The sequence below is a fragment of the Athene cunicularia genome, assembly GCF_003259725.1.
Source record: "Athene cunicularia isolate RWA chromosome 23 unlocalized genomic scaffold, athCun1 chr23_part1, whole genome shotgun sequence".
Taxonomy (NCBI): Eukaryota; Metazoa; Chordata; class Aves; order Strigiformes; family Strigidae; genus Athene; species Athene cunicularia.
Window position 1 is genome coordinate 4,398,876 of NW_020799130.1, and position 18,382 is coordinate 4,417,257.

The 18,382-nt window shown below is 52.7% G+C and overlaps 1 protein-coding gene across 1 annotated transcript; it reads right to left on the reverse strand.

Moving 5' to 3' along the window:
* Positions 1–1,902: 1,902 nt before the first annotated feature.
* Positions 1,903–17,790, reverse strand: SDC3 (syndecan 3). Its single transcript, XM_026863236.1, has 5 exons — positions 17,668–17,790; positions 11,537–11,693; positions 10,482–11,086; positions 8,600–8,870; positions 1,903–7,703 (listed from the first exon to the last, which is right to left on the reverse strand). Exons 1-5 carry the CDS (start codon positions 17,788–17,790, stop codon positions 7,537–7,539), a joined length of 1,323 nt encoding a protein of 440 aa, XP_026719037.1. The 3' UTR covers positions 1,903–7,536.
* Between the last annotated feature and the right edge of the window lie 592 nt (positions 17,791–18,382).

Consider the following 18,382-nt stretch of genomic DNA (forward strand, 5'->3'; position numbering starts at 1 on the left):
TTTCGCTCATTAATTTGCAAGGTGAAATCTCAATTACAGTGTTATTTTTGGATGTTCTGCTCATGTTATGGAGATTTATAACAGGTGAGTCACAGGGAGCCCCTTTTGCTGCAAAAAAAACCCAAACACTTGGACCATTTGGGGTTATCCTACCAAATCCTGGGGGTCTGCAACGGTGCTGTGGGAAGGGAACATTCCCGTAACAGCCGTTGGGGGAAAGTAAAATATACAAGAAATGGGGATGGGGATATAATTAGAGGCTGTTTCAAGCCTCCAGCCTGAATACCAACACCTCACTGCAAGCAGTTATTCACTCCACTTGTAACGGCAGCTGGCTGCAGCTGCTGCCAAGCGAACGAGCAGTCTGACCGCCAGCACAGTGAAATCATTATTGCTGGGGCTGGGACAAGCTTGAAAACCTGAATGGGTGGCCCTGGTAAAACTGAGATGCTTCTGTAGGCAGTGAGAGCTGCTGTCGAGAGCAGTCCTGGAGGTACATAGGGGCTGGGGGCAATTGGGACCTGCCTGGGCTGAGAGAGGATCGTTGGGGTAAAAAGGGAGATGATTTGGGGCTCCATCTGCTACCACCATCCAGCAGGTACTTCTGAGCTGCCTGGCCTCAAAGGACAGGGTCTGTCCAGCGTAGCTGTCTGCGGCCCTCGCTAAGGGCTGAGCGTTGGGTTACGCAGGGCAGCAGTTTAACCCTCTTTTAGTGGATGAAGCACTGAGTGATGGAGCATGAGAACCTTCAGCCAGAGATTTATACGGGCAGCAGCATCCAGACTAGTAACAAAAACCAGCAACACTTCAAAAAACGTACACCAAATCCAAACGAAGTCACATTCCCTGAAATTCCTGCCAGCAGTACAACACCACCGGGGCTGGGTGAAGATTTCCTGGTGTCTAACACGGAGCGTGTCCAGCCTGTGGGGCCGGGGAAATACTGCTGGAACCTCCTGGGGCCTGGCCACGGCTGACTCCAGACAGCACGAGGCCGTACAAGCCATGCGAGTCAGAGTGCACCACGGAGGTCTGGCCTCTGCAACGCAGGAGCCGGTTAAATACATCCAAGTATCTCCTTCCAGAGGCCAACAGCATCGCTGCCAAATCTCTCACCATGTTCACTTCCAGGAATGGCTTTGGAAAGGAGAGCTGCGAGAGTGGGACCCCAGGCCAGCAGCCCGGGCTGCTTCCACCTCCCGCCTGGGAGGGGACGGCTCTTACGCCTTGGGCATCTTCTCCAGCTTGGTGGTGACACTCGCAGACCCAGGGGACATGAGGGCTCAGCCGAAATGCTCCGTGGCTCTCCGTGCTGTCAGACACTCCTGCATCGCTGGCAGCCCCCCCTGCATCCAAAACTCCCCCACGGTCCAGCACAGGCGCGATCGGGCTGCGCTAGGGTGGTCCACGCCGCCGCCGGCTCCTCAGCATCTCCGCAGAGTTGCCATGGAGACCATTAATTAACCACCATCACTCGCCCGATGGTATCGAGCCCCAAGAACAAGTGAGATCTTCTCCCTTCACCTTCATTGCGTGCCAGCACGACAAAAACCCGGGGACTGGCAGTCCGCAGCAAGAAAGCAAGCAAAGACAATGTTTAAATGACTTTATTTTTTTCTTCTCCTTTTATAAATGGGCACAGCACAGAAATAATTAAAAAAAATAGACAGTACCATTACAGTGCTAGATCCATTGGCAAAGATTATTTTTATAGTCTTTTTTATTATTTTTAAAGTTTTGGCCATTGAGTAAGAACAAAAACAATTAACAAACATTTTATTTTATTTTCGTTTTTTAACAGACACTATGAAGCAATTTAAGTACTAAACTCTAGAAGAGTTATGTACATACAAAAAAACTTTCTGTTTAAGATATGTTTCCTATTAAAAATATTTACATGCATTTTTTTTTCCCTCCTATATTTGTTGAAAGGTAAAACACTTGTAGTTTCTTCTGTTAAAGATTTTTCATTCTCCTATTGGGAATTTAAACCAGCTCCAAAGAAAAAGTGAAGTGGGGCTCAATTGTTGGGCTTTTCTTTTTCTCTGAACGGTTTAAATCTTCTGGAAAGGGATATTTTTTTGGACATATATCAACGTATTTGTTTGTTTAATTTATACAAGAATGTTTCATGTTTATTTACAGAAGAACCAATGGGTGGCGATTTATCCTGGAGACATGGTGGTGAGCGTTAGTGAGAGATAAGCATGTGATTTTAAAAAGTAGTTCTATCAAACTGCAATGGATATATATTTTTCTAAAGTCAGCAGTTCTGTCTGGTTTGATTGTCAGCTGTACTTTAATGACTTAGACCAGGGGGACCCAGAACAGGGGTAGCTTATGCACATAAAGTCACTGGTACCCTTGAGGTCTTTGGAGATGCAGTGGATGAGCTGTCTGGAATGTGGGGTTAAAAAAATCCATCTGGGCATCACACAGGTGTCTCTTAGGGTGACTTTTCCCAAAAATAAAAATAATAGTAAAAAAAAACGAAAACAGGAAAAAAAAAATAAAGTTTGTACACTCCAGACTAACTTCTCTATAGAGACTGGGTGTGGGTCTGTCCACGGAGCTGCAGGCACAAGGTACGTGGGACAAACCAGAGCGCGCCCGGAGCCTCGGCGGGGCTGTGGCTGCCTCCCAGCATCCTGGGCTCCATTCCAGCTCCGGCCAGGGATGCGGCCATCGGCAAAAAGCTCCATATCGCCAACCCTGGCAGACCCCGACCCAGCGCCGAGGTGGCCAGGATCAGGCCGTTGCTATGAGGGGGCAAAGAGCGGGAGGGCAGGAAGGAGCCGGCAGCGTGGGGCCCGATCCTGCAGCCCGTGGCAAGAGGTCGGGGTCCGAGGGCTGCAGAGTCCAGCACACAATGCTGGCTGAGAACCACCCCCCATTAGGTGCAGAGATTACAATGAACCTGTGCACACGTGCGTGCTTCGCACACACGCGTATATACATATATACATATATATTAATTACATACACATATATATACATACATACACGCACGACACACCCATCCCTGTCACCGCAGGCTCCAGCCCGGCCGAGCAGCTGGCGAGGTGCCCGGTGAGATGCCAGTTATTCCAATAAACCTTTCAGTGCTGAAAACTCCATGCCCCTTCAGGAGCTGCCAGAGCCTTGTAGAAAACCTCCAAGCCCAGAAATGCTTACAATCATAAAATGATTTGGGGCGGGGTGGGGGGAATGATAAAAAAAGTCCATTCTTGTTTTTAGCTAAGGGTTTTGTTCCTGTTAAAGCCTCCGTGCTGGTGACTTATGGCAGAGGTCGGATAGCTCTGAATTGTGAGTCTGGAGATCGGGAGCCAAGGCTCTCGTGGAGCAAAGCAGCTCCCACCCAGGGATTTTAGGCACCCACTAGGCAAAACTGGGAGGGAATGGGAAATGTAGAGCTAAACCAGCACACACCCAGCCCAGTGCCATCTCCTTCCCTGCAGCAAGATCCCCCCTTGGTGCAAGATCCTGTTGCTTATTTTTGAAAGGTCCAAAATCAGAAATTTTTGGAGGAAAGGGGCAACTCACTCCCAGCCCTGCAAAACCTGCCTCCCGAGGCTGGGTCCTGTCACTGACCTTCATTCCCTGCCCTTCCCATCCTCCCATTTCCAGCCCCTCATTTGGGCTCTCACACAGGTTTTCCAGTCCTTCCTTCCCTTTGGCCCCTTGTCCTGTCTTCTCCTTACTTATGTGGCACAGGAGTCACTGATTACTTTATCTTTTTCTTCCAAGGCATTGGCTGCTGCAAACCACAGCAGAGAGCGACTGAAATCCAGCACAGCTGGGAGAGGAGCCGACACCATCTTTCATGCCTTGCAATTGCAGCTCTCCTAAAATTACAAAACCGGCACAGCAAAGAATCGTCCTTCAGCTCCACTGTACCACACACACACACAAACACACAGAAAAGACGTGGAAAAGGGGTGCACAGCTGGATGAGCACCCCTGGGCACTGCCCCAGCTGGGAGACTGCAGCCACTGATGGACAAAGTCACTTCGAGGGATACACACGGGCTGGGGAAGGGGCTGAGATTGTGCAGAGGAGGGTGATGCCAAATCTGGCAGGTTTGGGAGGGGATGATGCGGGAGATGCTCAAGCTCTCATTGGAGTTAATTTTCCTAAAAACTTGCTCTGCAGCCAAATCAACAGCTGAGAAAATATGGTTTTCTTCCTCCCCCACCCCATGCTTTCTCACCTTTTTCCCTTCCATCTTCACACCAGGAATCCCTCAAAAGCCCCAGAGTGCAGCGAGACACTCATGCCCGTGGGAGGGAGCAACTGGGCCCCGCAGCACACCGCGTTCACCTGGTGCCACCTGCCAACCACCACAATCCCCTTACAGACCCTGGCAGCACCCTTCATCTGGGCCTCACTGGGGTTTTACCCATCCCCACTGCTCTGGTAATAGAGAGCTGATAGTAGCTGCAATTTTTTTGGAGCTGGGCTTTCCCCCAGAAATTCAGCCCACATTCAGCTCCATCCCACCACCCCCTACCCTACAAGATCAGCCATCCTCCAGCAAGACAAGGCTTTTTTAATTCCAGACACCAGTTCCAACAACCAACCCAGTGCTCCTGGGGAGCTGAGGCCACAGGAAAGGCTCTGTCATGATTTATCACCAGAAAAAGGTGAGCTCCAAGACCAAAAAACAGTCTCTTTGAGCTCACATCCCCTCTCCAGGCAGAGAGCAACACAGCAAACACATAGAAGCAGCAGTCATACAACAAATTAAGACTTTGGCCCGTTCTGATTACCAGTTTAATTGCCTTCACCTTTTTTTGCATGTGGTTTTCTTGTACTTTTAATTACTGCTAGAGAAAGTGCTGCCCAGCCTCCTCTCACCCTCCCGGTCTTCCTCACTTCTGAATCTGTAACAGATTTAAGTGCCAGGATTACAACTTAACACCAGCTGAGAGAACTGAGGTTAAGCTTGAGTGAATAAAAAAATTGCATTATAAAAATTCAGACTATTAAATGGGAAAAAAATGGAATGAAGAAGATTAGGGAAGCAGCTAAGAAAGGCAGAATTTAAAAGATTAAGCTGGAAGGGTTGTTGGTTTTTTTTTTTTTAATGCAAGCTCGAAAGATTAAGTTCACATTCTTCCAAAAGATGGTGATTTTTGGTGGCCTTGATACTTATCATGCCCAACTCATTAAATCACGAGGAGGCTTGATTTCTGCCACTCCCCAACAGCCAGGGCCCTCTGTGTAGTCCCAACAGGACCAAAAAAAACCCAAACCATTGAACCCATGAGTTGAAACTCCCCTTTGAGCAGGTCAGAGAAAGTGGCTCTTGGAGCCTGGTTGGCACCAGCCTTCTTCTTGGTCCCCCTTCACAGCATCCTCATCCTCCGGAGCCAGAATGGACCCAAGAACTGGACACACACACACACATGCTACACCCTCTGCCTTTCAGCATCACCATCACATTCAAGAGGACTGTCTTCTTCAAACTGAAAGAACTGAAACAATGATGACTTTGAGGCTGGCATCTCTAAAATGGGGATTTTAGAGAGCTGGCCAACGCACAGGGAATCTGCTCCCTACCCTGTAGTAAAACCAGGTTGGCGTTTTGGGTCGCAGACCCTGCACTGCGCACCCCAGGGGAGCGTAGCCCAAACCTCCCATGGTCACAACCACAAAGTCCCATCCAGCCATCATATGCAGTGCAATGAAAATTTACAGGGATTTCATTTCATATATATATATATATATATAAAACTGTGTATGTATGTGTGTGTGTGTTTATATATATATATAAAATATGCATTTGGCCTCTCAAATTCCTAACATAAAGAAGCGCTGCTGTCTTGTAGCCTCCATCAGGGTCATAAATCCCTATATCCACTAACACCCCAAGGGAACAAAGTGTCACTGTGTCTGTGCAGGTTTAATTCATGATTTTTTTTGTTTTCCATTTTCCTGTTTAACTTGCTCTAAGAGCAAAGCCAAGGTCTCCATGGGACACCATTGAGATCGCAACCATCGTGAAAACAAAGCTCCCTGACTGCATCCCAAGCAGCGCTTTAGCTAATTAAAAGCCAACTCATTGAAATATCTAATTGACTTTTCTGTGCAGAGAGCTTGCTCCAAAAAAATCTAGCCTTTCTAGAAGGCACAGCTGGGCTCTGGATCAGGCCCTGCTGCTCTGCACCTTAGGGAGCCTCAGAGAGGAAACCACTGCACTCGGGTGATGATGGCTTCCAGGATCTATTGCTCTCAGGCTCCTGGGTGCCCTAGGGTGACACTGGAATTTAAGCAACAACAAAAGAAACACAAACCATCAATCCTGGGTCTTGAAAAATATAGGTAGCAGCCAAGCTACCCTAGGGCTGACAGGTGGAAAGCCAATCTGGCCCAGCAGGGACCCCTGCCCCGACCCCCCGAGGAGACAGAGTATTGCCTCTGCTTTGCATTTCTTCTCTTAAGCTGTGTCTCACACCTTGTAGAGCTTTGTTATCCCCTCCAGAGGAACTGGGGAGATGATTTATCTTCTCCATTTCCAACTCCTCTCCCTGCCAACTCCCTACCAAGCGATGTCCCGCTCCATTTTAAAACCAGTGCCGTCGGTCGTACTGCGCAAGCTGAGTTTTATTGGTCACAGTGAAAACCCAGGAAAAGCAAAGTCCCTTCTCAACCAAACCCCTCAGCAGCTGGTGACACGCGGTTTCTATAGATTTAAGGTCTCTGGCTGTGAACAGCATTGCAGTGAAGCGAGGTGGTGGCAGAAGGGGAGCAGCATGAGATACCCCAATGCAGCTTCTTACTGCTCCACAAACTCTCTGAAGAGTTGATCTGAAGAGATCGTTTCCAGCGTACTGGCCATGTTTGTTTGTTTTTGTTTGTTTGTTTTTCCCCACTCCAAGAGCAAACCCCGGGGCACCAGGTATTCCAGCCCCTTGTGCTTATTTTCAAGGTTCGAAGCGTATTTGAGAGTCGTGTCCTCTCTTCAAACAGAAGCAAGGAGCAAGGTAAGTCCTGCAAAGCAACCAACCCCATTCAAAAAGAAAATAAAAAATAAAAACAAAAGAGAGGGAAAGAAACCTCTCTCCTTTCTGAAGGGGAAAAAAAAAAAAAAAGATAAATCCAAACCAACCCCCCTGTGCCCCAGGGCTGGTAGAAGGTGTCCAGATCCCAGAGTCCGTTGTGTTGGTGGGAAAAGCCCAGTGATCTCCAGCCGCTGTTGGAAGCCTGACTGCCCTGTCCCGCACTTGCCAGGGTGCTCCCCAGGCACAGGGTCCTTGGCCTTGGCTCCTTGCCCTGTCCCTCCCGCTGCAGAAAGGCCAGCGGTACTCGGTCTGAACTCGGCGATGCTCTGGGCGCTTGATTTTTCCCCATGCCAAAGATGTGTTTTCTCCTTTAGCTGTTGCGGGTTTTGCTTTTTAAATTCACAGTCTGATCCAAAAAAGAGAGAGAGAGAGAGAGAGAGAGAGAGAGAGAGAGAGAGAGAGAGAGAGAGAGAAGGAGGAGGGAGAGTTTGGAGCGGGGAGGGAGGAAGCGAGGCACGCCGGGCTCTCCTTCTACGCATAGAACTCCTCCTGCTTGTCAGGCTTCTGGTATGTCACGTTGGCTTGCTTGGGCTCCTCCAGCGTGTAACTGCCCTCGTCCTTCTTCTTCATCCGGTAGATGAGCAGCATGACCAGGAAGGCAGCGAAGAGGGCTCCCACCACGCCACCGACGATCACCGCTGCAACACAGAAAAGTGACACGGCCGTCAGTGCCGCCCCACAGCCCCAGCCTGGCTTTCAGCACAAATAATCTGGGGGGGATCATTTCAGATTCCAGCTTGGGTTTGGGCTTTGCAAATTTGCGAGCAACTTCCCTCCTGAAATCAATCATTAAGAAAACTGACAATGAGGGTGAGGGGCTAATGCAGTTGTGTGATTTGAGGAGCTTCACCAAACTCCCAAGTGCAGCGATGCTGAAGGGTGGGGTGGGACCCAAAGGCATCTACTCTGCAGCTGCACAGTGGGTGACGGACTGGCACGAGGCAGCCCAGGCACAGAGAGAGCCCTGCACAGGTTGTGACCTCATTCAAGGAAGGTGCAGAAAGTCCCCCAAAGAGCTGCTGATTTGGGTGCCTGCCAGCATCCACCATGCTCAGCTGAAGACCAACAGCACAATCACTGTTTTGCCGTGCCATCAACCCCAGCTCCTTTTAGCTGGGGTCCCAGTGGGACCCTGACACCTCTGCCCCATCTCTGATGTCCCCCTGGCTGGGACAAGTGTCCTTCCCAGGGCACACCTCTCCTCCCCTGCAGTCAGAGCTGGCCGGGTAATATTCACCCAGCACCGTAGCACATCTTTCCACTAACATCTTATTTTTTTCCCAGAAACCCATCTTAGCAAAAGCAAACTGTGCACAGCTCTGCACTCTCCCGGCAAAGACATGACGACCCCTGGGAACCCCCCAGCACAGGCCCTGGAGCTGTTTTGGCAGGTGAGTGTGGGTTATCCCAGGCTCAATGCTATCCCATACGTTGCCAAAGACCAACCCCTCTCGTGGGGCATGAACAACCCAGCTGCCTCTCCCCCCCAAACACACCAACTCTTCCCCCTCAAGGCCACAGCCTCCAGTCTCACCTATCAACACTTCTTTCCTCTCCAAGATGTTTTTCTGGGGCAGCTGAGCGGCTGAGTTACCGGAGTCTATCGTGTTGTCAATCAGCCCTGGCTCCATGTTCTTGCCCAGCCCAGGTCCCGACGGCGGCGTCACCACAGCCATCACCTCGTTACCCAGCTCGGGACGAGTCGTCTCTTCCTCCTCCCGGATCTCAAAGTCCCCGCTGGGGCCACTGCTGACCGGGACCTCCAGCTCATTGTCGAGGACTGTCGTCACCTCCCCGGGCTCCATCTGGGAGAAAGGACAAGATGGAGCAGGGGACAAGGGCCAAGGGGTGGTTCCTGCCTCCATCAGCTCTGTGCCCAGAGGAACAGTACCAATGACAGGGTGGCCCTCTCAGCAGGGACCATGGGGGATAACTTCGGGGTGTCCTTTCCCTGTGTCACTGAAGTGGACCATTATATTGCAGCAAGGACCACAACCCCACATCTTGATGGTCACCAAAAGGCTGAGCTGGACCATTGTGGCTGTGGCTGAGCTGGACCATTCTTGTCTGTCCCCATTCCAGGTGCCCTCAAGATGCACAGACTCTCACTTGTTCCCTGTAGCTTCCCCTAAAGAGACCCCCACATCCCAGACCCTCATTTGTGCTCTCTGTCCCCAGTGTAGACCGACGGCTGGAGGAAACATTGCTAGACATGAAGTGATGCAACCACTGGTGCCACAACCACACAGCAAGTGTAAGGACTGGATACCATCGGATGAGCCCCAGTGGGGTCCCTTCCCTCTCCCTTCAACCTGCTCTTATGGTTGCAGCCCTGTGGCACAGGACAGGAGCAGGAAGATGAGTTCTTCCCACCCAGGACACGAAGCCAGCCCAGCTCCCTGCTGTGGTCCCTGACCAAGCCCCCTTGGCAAGGAGGCAAACCCAGCCTGGAGAGCAAACATGGGCCAGGCAAGTGAGTTGCTCCACCCCTCTCCAGCCCAACCCTGACCTACTCCTTGCCTCCTGCACATCCCCACACCTGCAGCTCCCTCGGGGCCAAAATCCCCCTGACCCTCCTCCTTGTCCCAGCAGCCATGCTGATCCGGACCACACTGAGCATCCCCGAGTAAAACCTTCCCAGGATCCCTCTTTCACGGGGCAAACGGCTCCCTCCACGGCTGCCTTGGGACGTTACAAATAGGGATGAGGAAAGAGCTCGACGGGCCGAAGCCAGGATGGGCGAGTAGGAGCCCTCTCCATGTCACACTGCCCCGGGCACAAGCGCATGGCTCACTGCTTCCCACAAGCAGGTTTTTGTGACAGAGATTAACTGAAGGTCGGTGAGAGCCTAGGGCACTATACATACATACTCGAACACAGAAAAGAGGGGCTAGTTTAGACAAATCACTCCACCTTTCAGTCAAAGCAATTTTCAAAGGGCCCCTGAGGGGCTCTGAATGAGAGATGGATCAGCAGATTAAATCCCCTGCTCAGGACACCCTACGGGCTGGAAATGCACCATCAAGCTGTAATTACAGAGCATTTGGGCCTCCCAGTGATGGGCTGCAAGATGGGAAATGGTACAATGAGTCCAGAAACCAAACCCAGAGGAAAGCCATTCTTCCACCACGGGGCAGTGGTACCCCCAGCCCTGCTCCCCTCCTGCCTGGGAAAGCCGCTCTGGAGCAGCTCTCGGGCCAGCCACCCATGCTAAATGCCCCACCCTTTAATTTCCCCTCTTCAGCTCCCAAAATGTTCCACTCTCTGCAGAGCTGGTAAGAGCCCAACCTGGCTTGGCCTCTCTCTGAGCAAATGGCTAAGGATGGATCAACCCCAAAGGCTTCCCATCACCATCGCTTGGCTTCAAACACGACCCACAAGCCCTTTAGCAGGCAAGAAGGGCGCCTGCCTCCTACCTGGGGGGCTTCTGTGGGCGGCAGCGTGGCAGGACTGGATGGCAAGGCAGTGCTTTTTTCTGTGAGTTCTGCAGTCCTGGATGTGCTTGGTTTTGGCAGAGACCTGGGCTTGGCTGTGCTGGTGGGGACAAGCCGTGACGTGACCACCTCTGTCGGTGTGCTGGTTTCGAGGAGGGAGGTGGTGGGTGTCTCTAGGGTGGTGGCCCGGGTGGTGGCTGCCTTGGTGACAAAGGGGGGCAGGAACCTCCGGATGGTGGTGGGCTTGGCAGTGGCCATGGTGGTGCTGGTGGTGGTGGTGGCCGCAGTGGTGGTGGTGGTGGCCGTGGTAGTGGTCGTGGTGGTCGTGGTGGTAGGGGAATCGCTGGCAGTGGTACTGGTGGTGGTTGCTTTCCAACTGGGGATGACTGGTGCCTCTGTCAGCCTGGGGATATACAAGATGCTGGTTGTTTGCTCAGGAGTGGTGTCCTCAGCGGGAAATGGTTCAAAGGGGGTTGCCACAGGCTGCACCGAGGTGATGGGCAGCACGGCTGCCGTGGTGGGGAGCGTGATGGACGTGTCTGTGGTGAGGCTCACTGCTGTCTCGAGCCCCGACTCCTGCTCGAAATCTGGAAGAGGAGGAGAAGAGTGAAGTGTGAAGCTGCTGCTGGCCCAGTATCTCCCAGGGCTGCCAGGCACCTGGCCTCACACCCAAAAAACCCGAGAACATGGACTGGTTCCAGGCTCAGCAGAAACCAAGGGCTGCAAATTCCCATGTGGTGGCCTAAGCCCCTCTCTGGAGTCAGTGTAACCTCTATAACATGGCACGTGCCATTGCGCTGGGGAAAGACTAATCCTGCCCGTGGGGCCAGAGACTGAAATGGGAAATGGAGACGCTGGAGCCCAACTCTGGGATAGTTCCCTTTGCTTTTGTCTAGGTGAGGGCAGGAGGACAGCTCCAGAGATGGATAAAAGGTAATCCCCTCCCTCCCATCCCACGGCAAAGCCCTCTCCAGTTCCACCAAAGCCCATGTCCAGGCTCCCGGGGACTCTTCCCCAGGAACCCTGCAGCTACTTACACCCTGAGCCAGAGCCCGAGTAGACATCGTCCAGTTCATCGTCCCCAAAGGGGTCATCGTCCCCAGAGCCCTCCAGGTCCACGGGCCTCTCGTAGTTCTCGTTGCGCCAGCGCTGAGCCTGCAGCCGAGCAGGGAGAGATGTGTGAGCAGTTCCAGCCTGACAAAATCAAGACCAGTGTCTGCACAGACAGCCCCAGACAGCCCTTGTGGGATGACGCACAGGTTAAAACAGGCCAGGGAAAAGCAAGACCAAGTGCAGGCAGTGCTCTCCAGCTGAACCACCCAGAACCATGTCTTTTTCCCCCAAATCAGTTTGCCACTGCTGACATTTTGTGGAGAGCTCACATTGACTCTGATAACATTTCCCATGGAAACAAGCCCTCTGGAAAGGGAGGAAAAAACAACTGCTTTTGGAAGCTGTTAGAAAAATTATCAGTTTGGTTCTCCAGCTCCCTATAGTCCTGTTTCAGATGATTTTCAAGGGATTCCTGGTACAAGTGTGACAGTAATACACACTATCAGGTGCCCTAACTTGGAAAGTCTCAATATGAAACAATATCAGACTTCAAATATTCCACTGCTTTACAGTGCTGCTAAAACTTGAAGAGCCCTTGCTAGTAGGGCTCTTAAACATCTTGTTTTGCAGATCAAAGTGTCTCCTGTTTGTGTTGCAAGGGAACGGTTTGACACTTCATTACAACCCAAACAAGGAGGCTTTGATCTGCAAGATAGCATCAGATGTTTCAAGGTGTAACAAGTCAGGTTAGTGCTTAAATTAAAAAAAAGGGGTTGAAGGGTCCCCTTCACCTATTAAGGCATTTTACCTCTCCACAACAGCTTTGAGTTTCTTTGTTTTCATTCCAGATTGGAACAAAAAGGAGTTTTGAAAAATCAGAAAATCCCATGACACAAAAATCTGGGACTTAACTCGCATTTTGCCTCCACATCTTTTCTCCTGGAGCCCATCAGCTGGCAAGGGAGAGAAAACCCAGCAGCCCTCAAGGCTGGGAGGTGGGAGGGCACTTCCCAGGGGCTGTGAGCTGATTGCTGCCGTGGTGCCCAAGCCAAGGAGATGCCTGCTGCCCAAGCCCTGCCTATATATTCACTGGGGTGCTGCAGAGGTACCACTTGTGTCATACGCCGACGGTGAGAGCGTGAGCACACTCCTGGGGACATAAATCTCTCTGGAAGGTCAAGGGGAGTTGGACTTTTAAGTGTGTCTCTCCTGAAAGTGCTGCTGAGTTTTTTCTGGTTGGATCTTTTCCTTTATCTCCAGTGATAGCAACACTCTCTCCTATCACTGCAGCCACTGGTTATATCCTGCCAGTCTCCAACACACCACACACTTTCCAAATCACTGGGAAAATTCAGTCTTTGCCCCAAAGATAATGCACCATCCTGGAGTTTCAAATACATGGTCACCAGCAGCTCACTGAAGAAGTGTGTCGTCCACTGGAATTAATCCACATGGAATTGGGAATCACGTGGCCCCTTGCCCTGCCAAACCCAACGGCCACGGTGCTGGGGAAACATCCTGGAGAGAGGAGAGAGCAGGAGAGATGGGATGGAGGCAGGAGGTAGCCAAGAGCAAGGGGGACATGTCCCGGCAAGGCAGGAGTTTGCTTTCCCTCTTTGGAAATTGTATTGGGTTTGCATGGTAGCAGGGGGGCTGCAGGGGTGGTTTCTGTGAGAAGCTGCTAGAAGCTTCCCCATGTTCGATGGAGCCAATGCCAGCCAGCGCCAAGATGGACCTGCTGCTGGCCAAGGCTGAGCCCATCAGCAACAGCGGTAATGCCTCTGTGATAACATAAGAAGGGGGAAGAAAGGCTGTGCAATTGCAGCAGAAGCGAGGATGAGAACATGTGAGAGAAACAACCCTGAAGACATCAAGGTCAGTGAAGAAGAAGGGGGAAGAGGTGCTCCAGGCACCGGAGCAGAGACTCTCCTGCAGCCCATGGTGAGAGGGGAGGCTGTCCCCTGCGCCCATGGAGGTCACCAGTGGAGCAGGGGGATGTCCCAAGGAGGCTGCGACCCTGTGGGAAGCCTGTGCTAGAGCAGGCTCCAGGCAACTGCCTGTGGCCCCATGGAGAGAGGAGCCCGCGTTGGAGCAGGTTTGCTGGCAGCACTTGTGACTCTGTGGGGACTCACGTTGGGGCAGTCTGTTCCTGAAGGACTGCACCCCACAGCAGGGACCCATGCTGGAGCCCATAAACTATGAGACAGGACACCAAAACTGATGGGAGGGCAAGGGAAAAAGGCAAGGTTTGAGGGGTGGAAGAAACATTTGGAGTTGCTCTTATTTGCCTTTTGACTTTTTTACACCAAAAATATTGAAGCTCACTGAGAAATGAGGAGACCACTGTGCAGGTGCTCCCCAGACCAACCCTCACCTCAGCCAGCTAACCCGGGTGAGCTCCCCAAAGGCTGGATTCTCTCTGTGTGATCTGCAGAGCCTCGCCATAATAGGACCCACATGGCCCAGCTCCATCAAGCCCATTTCTCCCTTAAATTGGAACCAGACAGAGCAGTTTCAGCCAATGATTCCCCGGCTCCCCATGCTTGGACAAGGAAATGAAAATGGAAATTCATGGCCCCAGCATGCCACACCAGCCTCCATCCATCCATCCATCCATCCATCCATCCATCCATCCATCCATCCATCCCACAGAGTGCAGAGCCTCAGCAGAATCAGTGCATGTCCTGGATCTGCTTTGCCCAAGAGAAGAGCCTGGAGAGATGCAGCAAAGGCAAATGGGTAGATGCCGATTAGAACTGTCCAGCCCCAAATCCAAAATCAAACCTTGCCATGCGAATAATATCCCCGTATTTTACTTAGATAGCAGCTGAGCCCAGCACCCCCCTGCTCAGCACGTGGTCAGGGAGAAGTGCCCAGGCACCAGCGCCCAGCTCCATCATCCCGCTGAGGTCACTGACCCATGCTGTGCTCCGACCTGCAGCACGGGGCTCCCCAACATGATGCAGATGTTTGGAGCTGGGAGCTTCTCCTCTGGGTCAGTCTCCTCCCTGGATCCACTCCCTCAGCACTATGCAAACACCATCACTCCCTGCAGGTGGAGGGAGCAGGATCCATGCCACAGCCCTGCAGGGATCCATCTCCCAGAGCTGTTGAGTGAAGCAGGAACAACTTCACAGCAATAAAACACCTCACAGGGCCAAAACTCTCTCTCTGGAGTCAACTCCCCCAACGTGAGAGACATCTCTCCCACGCCTGCCCCTCACACGCCAGCCTGCAGGAGAGCAGAGACGTTCTCAGACAGGTTTTGCCCTGAGTGGATTCCGGAGGATTGGCAGCGATCAGTGGGGTTTACACCATGGAGGGGCTATGGCAGCCCATGGCACAGGGCAGCTCGCCAGCAGCCCAGCTCCAGCTGATGCCTGGCCAGCTCAGTGCATGTCACATCAGCTCCCGCACAACCAGGCATCATGTTGAGGTTGCACTTCAATACTGATGAAGCTGCAGAGTGCTTGCTGCTCAGGGGAGGTGAAACGGGCCCTAACATGGGATGGCAGAGAGCTCCCCTTCTCTTGCTTGTCCACAAGTCTCTGGTGGCTGCTCCCAAGTCACTCCTGTGTGCAGGGTGAGCTGGCAATACAAAACCATGGCAAGCAGCAATGGATTCTGGGCAACCCTTTGCTCCTCTTCAGCATTCTTCATCCTAGATTTGCCTCTGCCCAGCATAAAGCCCTAAATAACCCCACAGCCAGGACCAGGTATGGGGGAGCCCCTGACTGCAGCGAGCACAGCCCCAGCCCAACAAGCTTCACAAAGATTTATTGATAAAGACTTGTGAAATACCTCCAGGTGCTCCCGAGGTGTTTGGGACATGGTTGTTCCCAAAAATTCCCCCATGCCACTCCACTTCTGAGGCACTGACATAAACCTCCTCCCAGCCAGGCTGCCCCAGCTGCAGCCCTGATGGTATTAGGTCAGGCTCATGCAATAAATCTTGGGAACAGTCGGTGTTTATTTGGATTTACTGCTGCTTAGATAATTAATACTCCACATGCACCAAGCTCTGCACTCACGTACGGCCCCCAGCCTTCCCCCAGCAATGAGGGGTCTGCTCCCCCTTGCATGGCCAGGATGAAGGGGAGAGGAACAGGGATTTTGCCAACCCGGGAAATCATAAATCACGCTGGATGGCAGCTCCCACCTCCCGACCTGCGGCTGCCTCCCAATCCGTCACAGCCTCCATCGCAGCAAACACGCAGCTGGCTGGATTTGTCCCAAAAAGAGAAACTCTATCCAGACTTTACCCCCAACCCAGCAGGCTCCGCGTGGTCAGAGCAAGGTTGGAGGGAGCCCGCTGGCAGAACCCCCCGTGCATGCTGGATCTGTCCCCCACAGCCCCTGGTCCCCTGGGATGGGGCCAAGGACTGTCCTGACCCCACTGCAGGAGGGATGTAGCTGCTGCCCCAGAGAGGTCTGCAAGCCCCAAAAGAGGGTTTTCCAAGGCACAATCTCATGCCTGCCTAGGGCTGGGAGCCATGCCAGCCACATCCCCTCCTTTGATCAGTCTCCTCCCGTGGTTGGATGGGGGGACATGCTCACAGGACTCCCAGGTCCTCTGTGCAGCCCTCTCTGGGTGCCCGATGCAAAGCTGGGCCAGATAGGCAGAGGCTCCTCGTGACCAGGAGGAAACCTCAGCACGATGCTCATGCTGGCCCTGGTGTCCCCTGTCCCACACCAACCCCTGCCCTGCCCTGCCTGCAGCGGGATGTCGAGGGCCTCCAATTAGCCGGTTCAATCCAAGGGACAGCAGCTCCCATCCATGCAATTACAACTTCCCAGCTAATGACTCTTGGCAGGGGGTTTTGCTAACCAGCTCAGCCCTGCTTCCCCCAGCCGGGCTTCATTAAGGAAATTAAACCAGGGGCCAAGACAAAGCTGCTGGAGGCACTGGAGCCCAAGACACTGGCTGAGCCAGAGGGGTTTCACCACCCTGGGCGATGTCCAAGTCCATGGGAGGTGGTCAGGAGTGGAAAAGTTTAAATGTGCCCTGCAAGGTGCTGGCTCTGCACTGGGCCATGCTCAGGACTGTCCTGCAGAAAGGGAACTGCTCGTGTCACGTCCCTGTGGCTCAGCCCATGGGTTGGTCACTGCCATGTCAGCTGTGGGGGCAGCCCAGGCCAGGAGCCAGCTCTGGCATCATCCAGACCCCAACTGCCTGCCCTATTTCTACTCCTTCAGTGTCCAAAAAAGGTCACAGATCTACTGCTATAAAAGCAAGCACCAATGCAAAGTAGTCTCCATAGGGTAGGGCCAGAAATTCAAGTTTCATTAAATGTTCCTCCAGTGCTCTAAATGACTCAAAACAAGTGCCAGCCAGAAAGATTTGGATATCAGCAGCTCTGGAGGTGACATGGCCACTACATCAAGCTTGGGTAAGAGCCCCTATCTGATCCCAGAGGACCCTTTTGCTCCCACAGCCACCATGGGGCTGAGCGAGATCGGCAGGCAATGATGACAGCCACTCGCCATCCCCTTTGATGCCTCCACTCTGCAGCTAGACTGGACTGGCCAGGAATGGCAGCGGAGGGGCTGTGACAGCTCAAATCGCTGCACTAAGAGCCTTGGAAAGCAAGAGAGAGCTCAGGCCCTTTGGCCTGCCACCATCAGAGCTGAGCAGGGAGATGCACTATCTATGCACATCTAACCCCCCCAGCACAGCAGATGCCCCATCCCTCCCTCTTCAATCCCTTTATCAAGGCGGGTGACACCATTCTGCAGGTGAAAAAATGTAAAGCTCAGGCAAAGGGTCCCACTCAGCCCTCCTACAAGCAGCCTCTGTGTATACCAGAGGATTTGGGTACTTAAAAACAAAGGGACAGAGGGGACCTGCCCGTCAGCAACATGCTCCTATAAACCCCTCCAAATCTCTGTACGTGTCCTGGGGGACGGGGACCAGCTGGTTTGGGTCTTCCTAAATTCCCTGTATGCTTGCACATCCCTCCTTCCCTAGGCAGGGAGGATTAAGGTGTTGTTATTTTTTAGGGTGTTCCCACTCCATGGCAGGGCTTTCGCAGACTCTTAAAATTCTCAAAACCTGTCCTGAACATTAAGCCCATTGCGAAAGTGATATTCACTGCTGAGCGTCTGGCTTTCACACCGGGAGGAAGGGATCCATCTTTAAGCACGGGGAGAGGCTGGTGAACCTCCCTGCGATGCTCTGAAGCCCTTCTCTGGTCGCCATCAGCATGGCAACAGTTGCCATGGAAACCGCCTCCTCCATGGCGACGCATCCATTGCTGGAGCGGGGCGATGGGTGGTGTCCTCCAGCACATCCACCCGAACCGGCTCTGGGGTCTGCCTCCCTGGGGGTGTTGTGGGGAAGGAGGAATTAAATGGCCTCATGGCATGGGCCACAGTGCAGGGGGGAGGGAAGAGCTGCCTCTGAAAACACAGAGGAGCTCCTGGGGAGCTCAGTCCAGGCGTGGGGAGAAAACCCAGCTCAGGTCCCGGAATCCGCTGTCTATAGAACTTTGCAGAGGGTCAGAGCATCTCCCCACAGCCCAGCAGCCCTGGCTGGGAGACATCTGCCCCAGTCTGGGTGGTGGAAGCGACTGAAGGCTGTGGATGCTTCTACCCCTCCTGGCTGTAGACAAAAGCTCAAGAGTTTTCCCTGAGGGAATCAGAAAGGAAATTAATAAAGCTTAAATTTGTTGGTTTCTAAGGCAGCTGGGACGCAGGCTTGGTTCGTGCCTGGAGCTTGGGCTGGTGGTGATGGGGGACAAAGCTAGGTGGTAAAGTCTTTTAATTTGTAAAGCTCACTTGCAGCGTGCACAGAGAGCAGAGCTGAGCAACTGCAGAGGCAAAGCGAACCC

What these genes read in the sequence shown, in the direction of transcription:
- SDC3 (XM_026863236.1), bottom strand. Translation starts at nt 17,790, where the DNA reads ATGGAGGAGGCGGTTTCCATGGCAACTGTTGCCATGCTGATGGCGACC. An exon ending in AGATGGATCCCTTCCTCCCG is followed by an intron (nt 11,694 to 17,667) that starts GTGTGAAAGCCA and finishes TGATTTTGTCAG; the next exon opens with GCTGGAACTGCTCACACATC. An exon ending in GAGGAAAGAAGTGTTGATAG is followed by an intron (nt 7,704 to 8,599) that starts GTGAGACTGGAG and finishes TCTGTGTTGCAG; the next exon opens with CGGTGATCGTCGGTGGCGTG.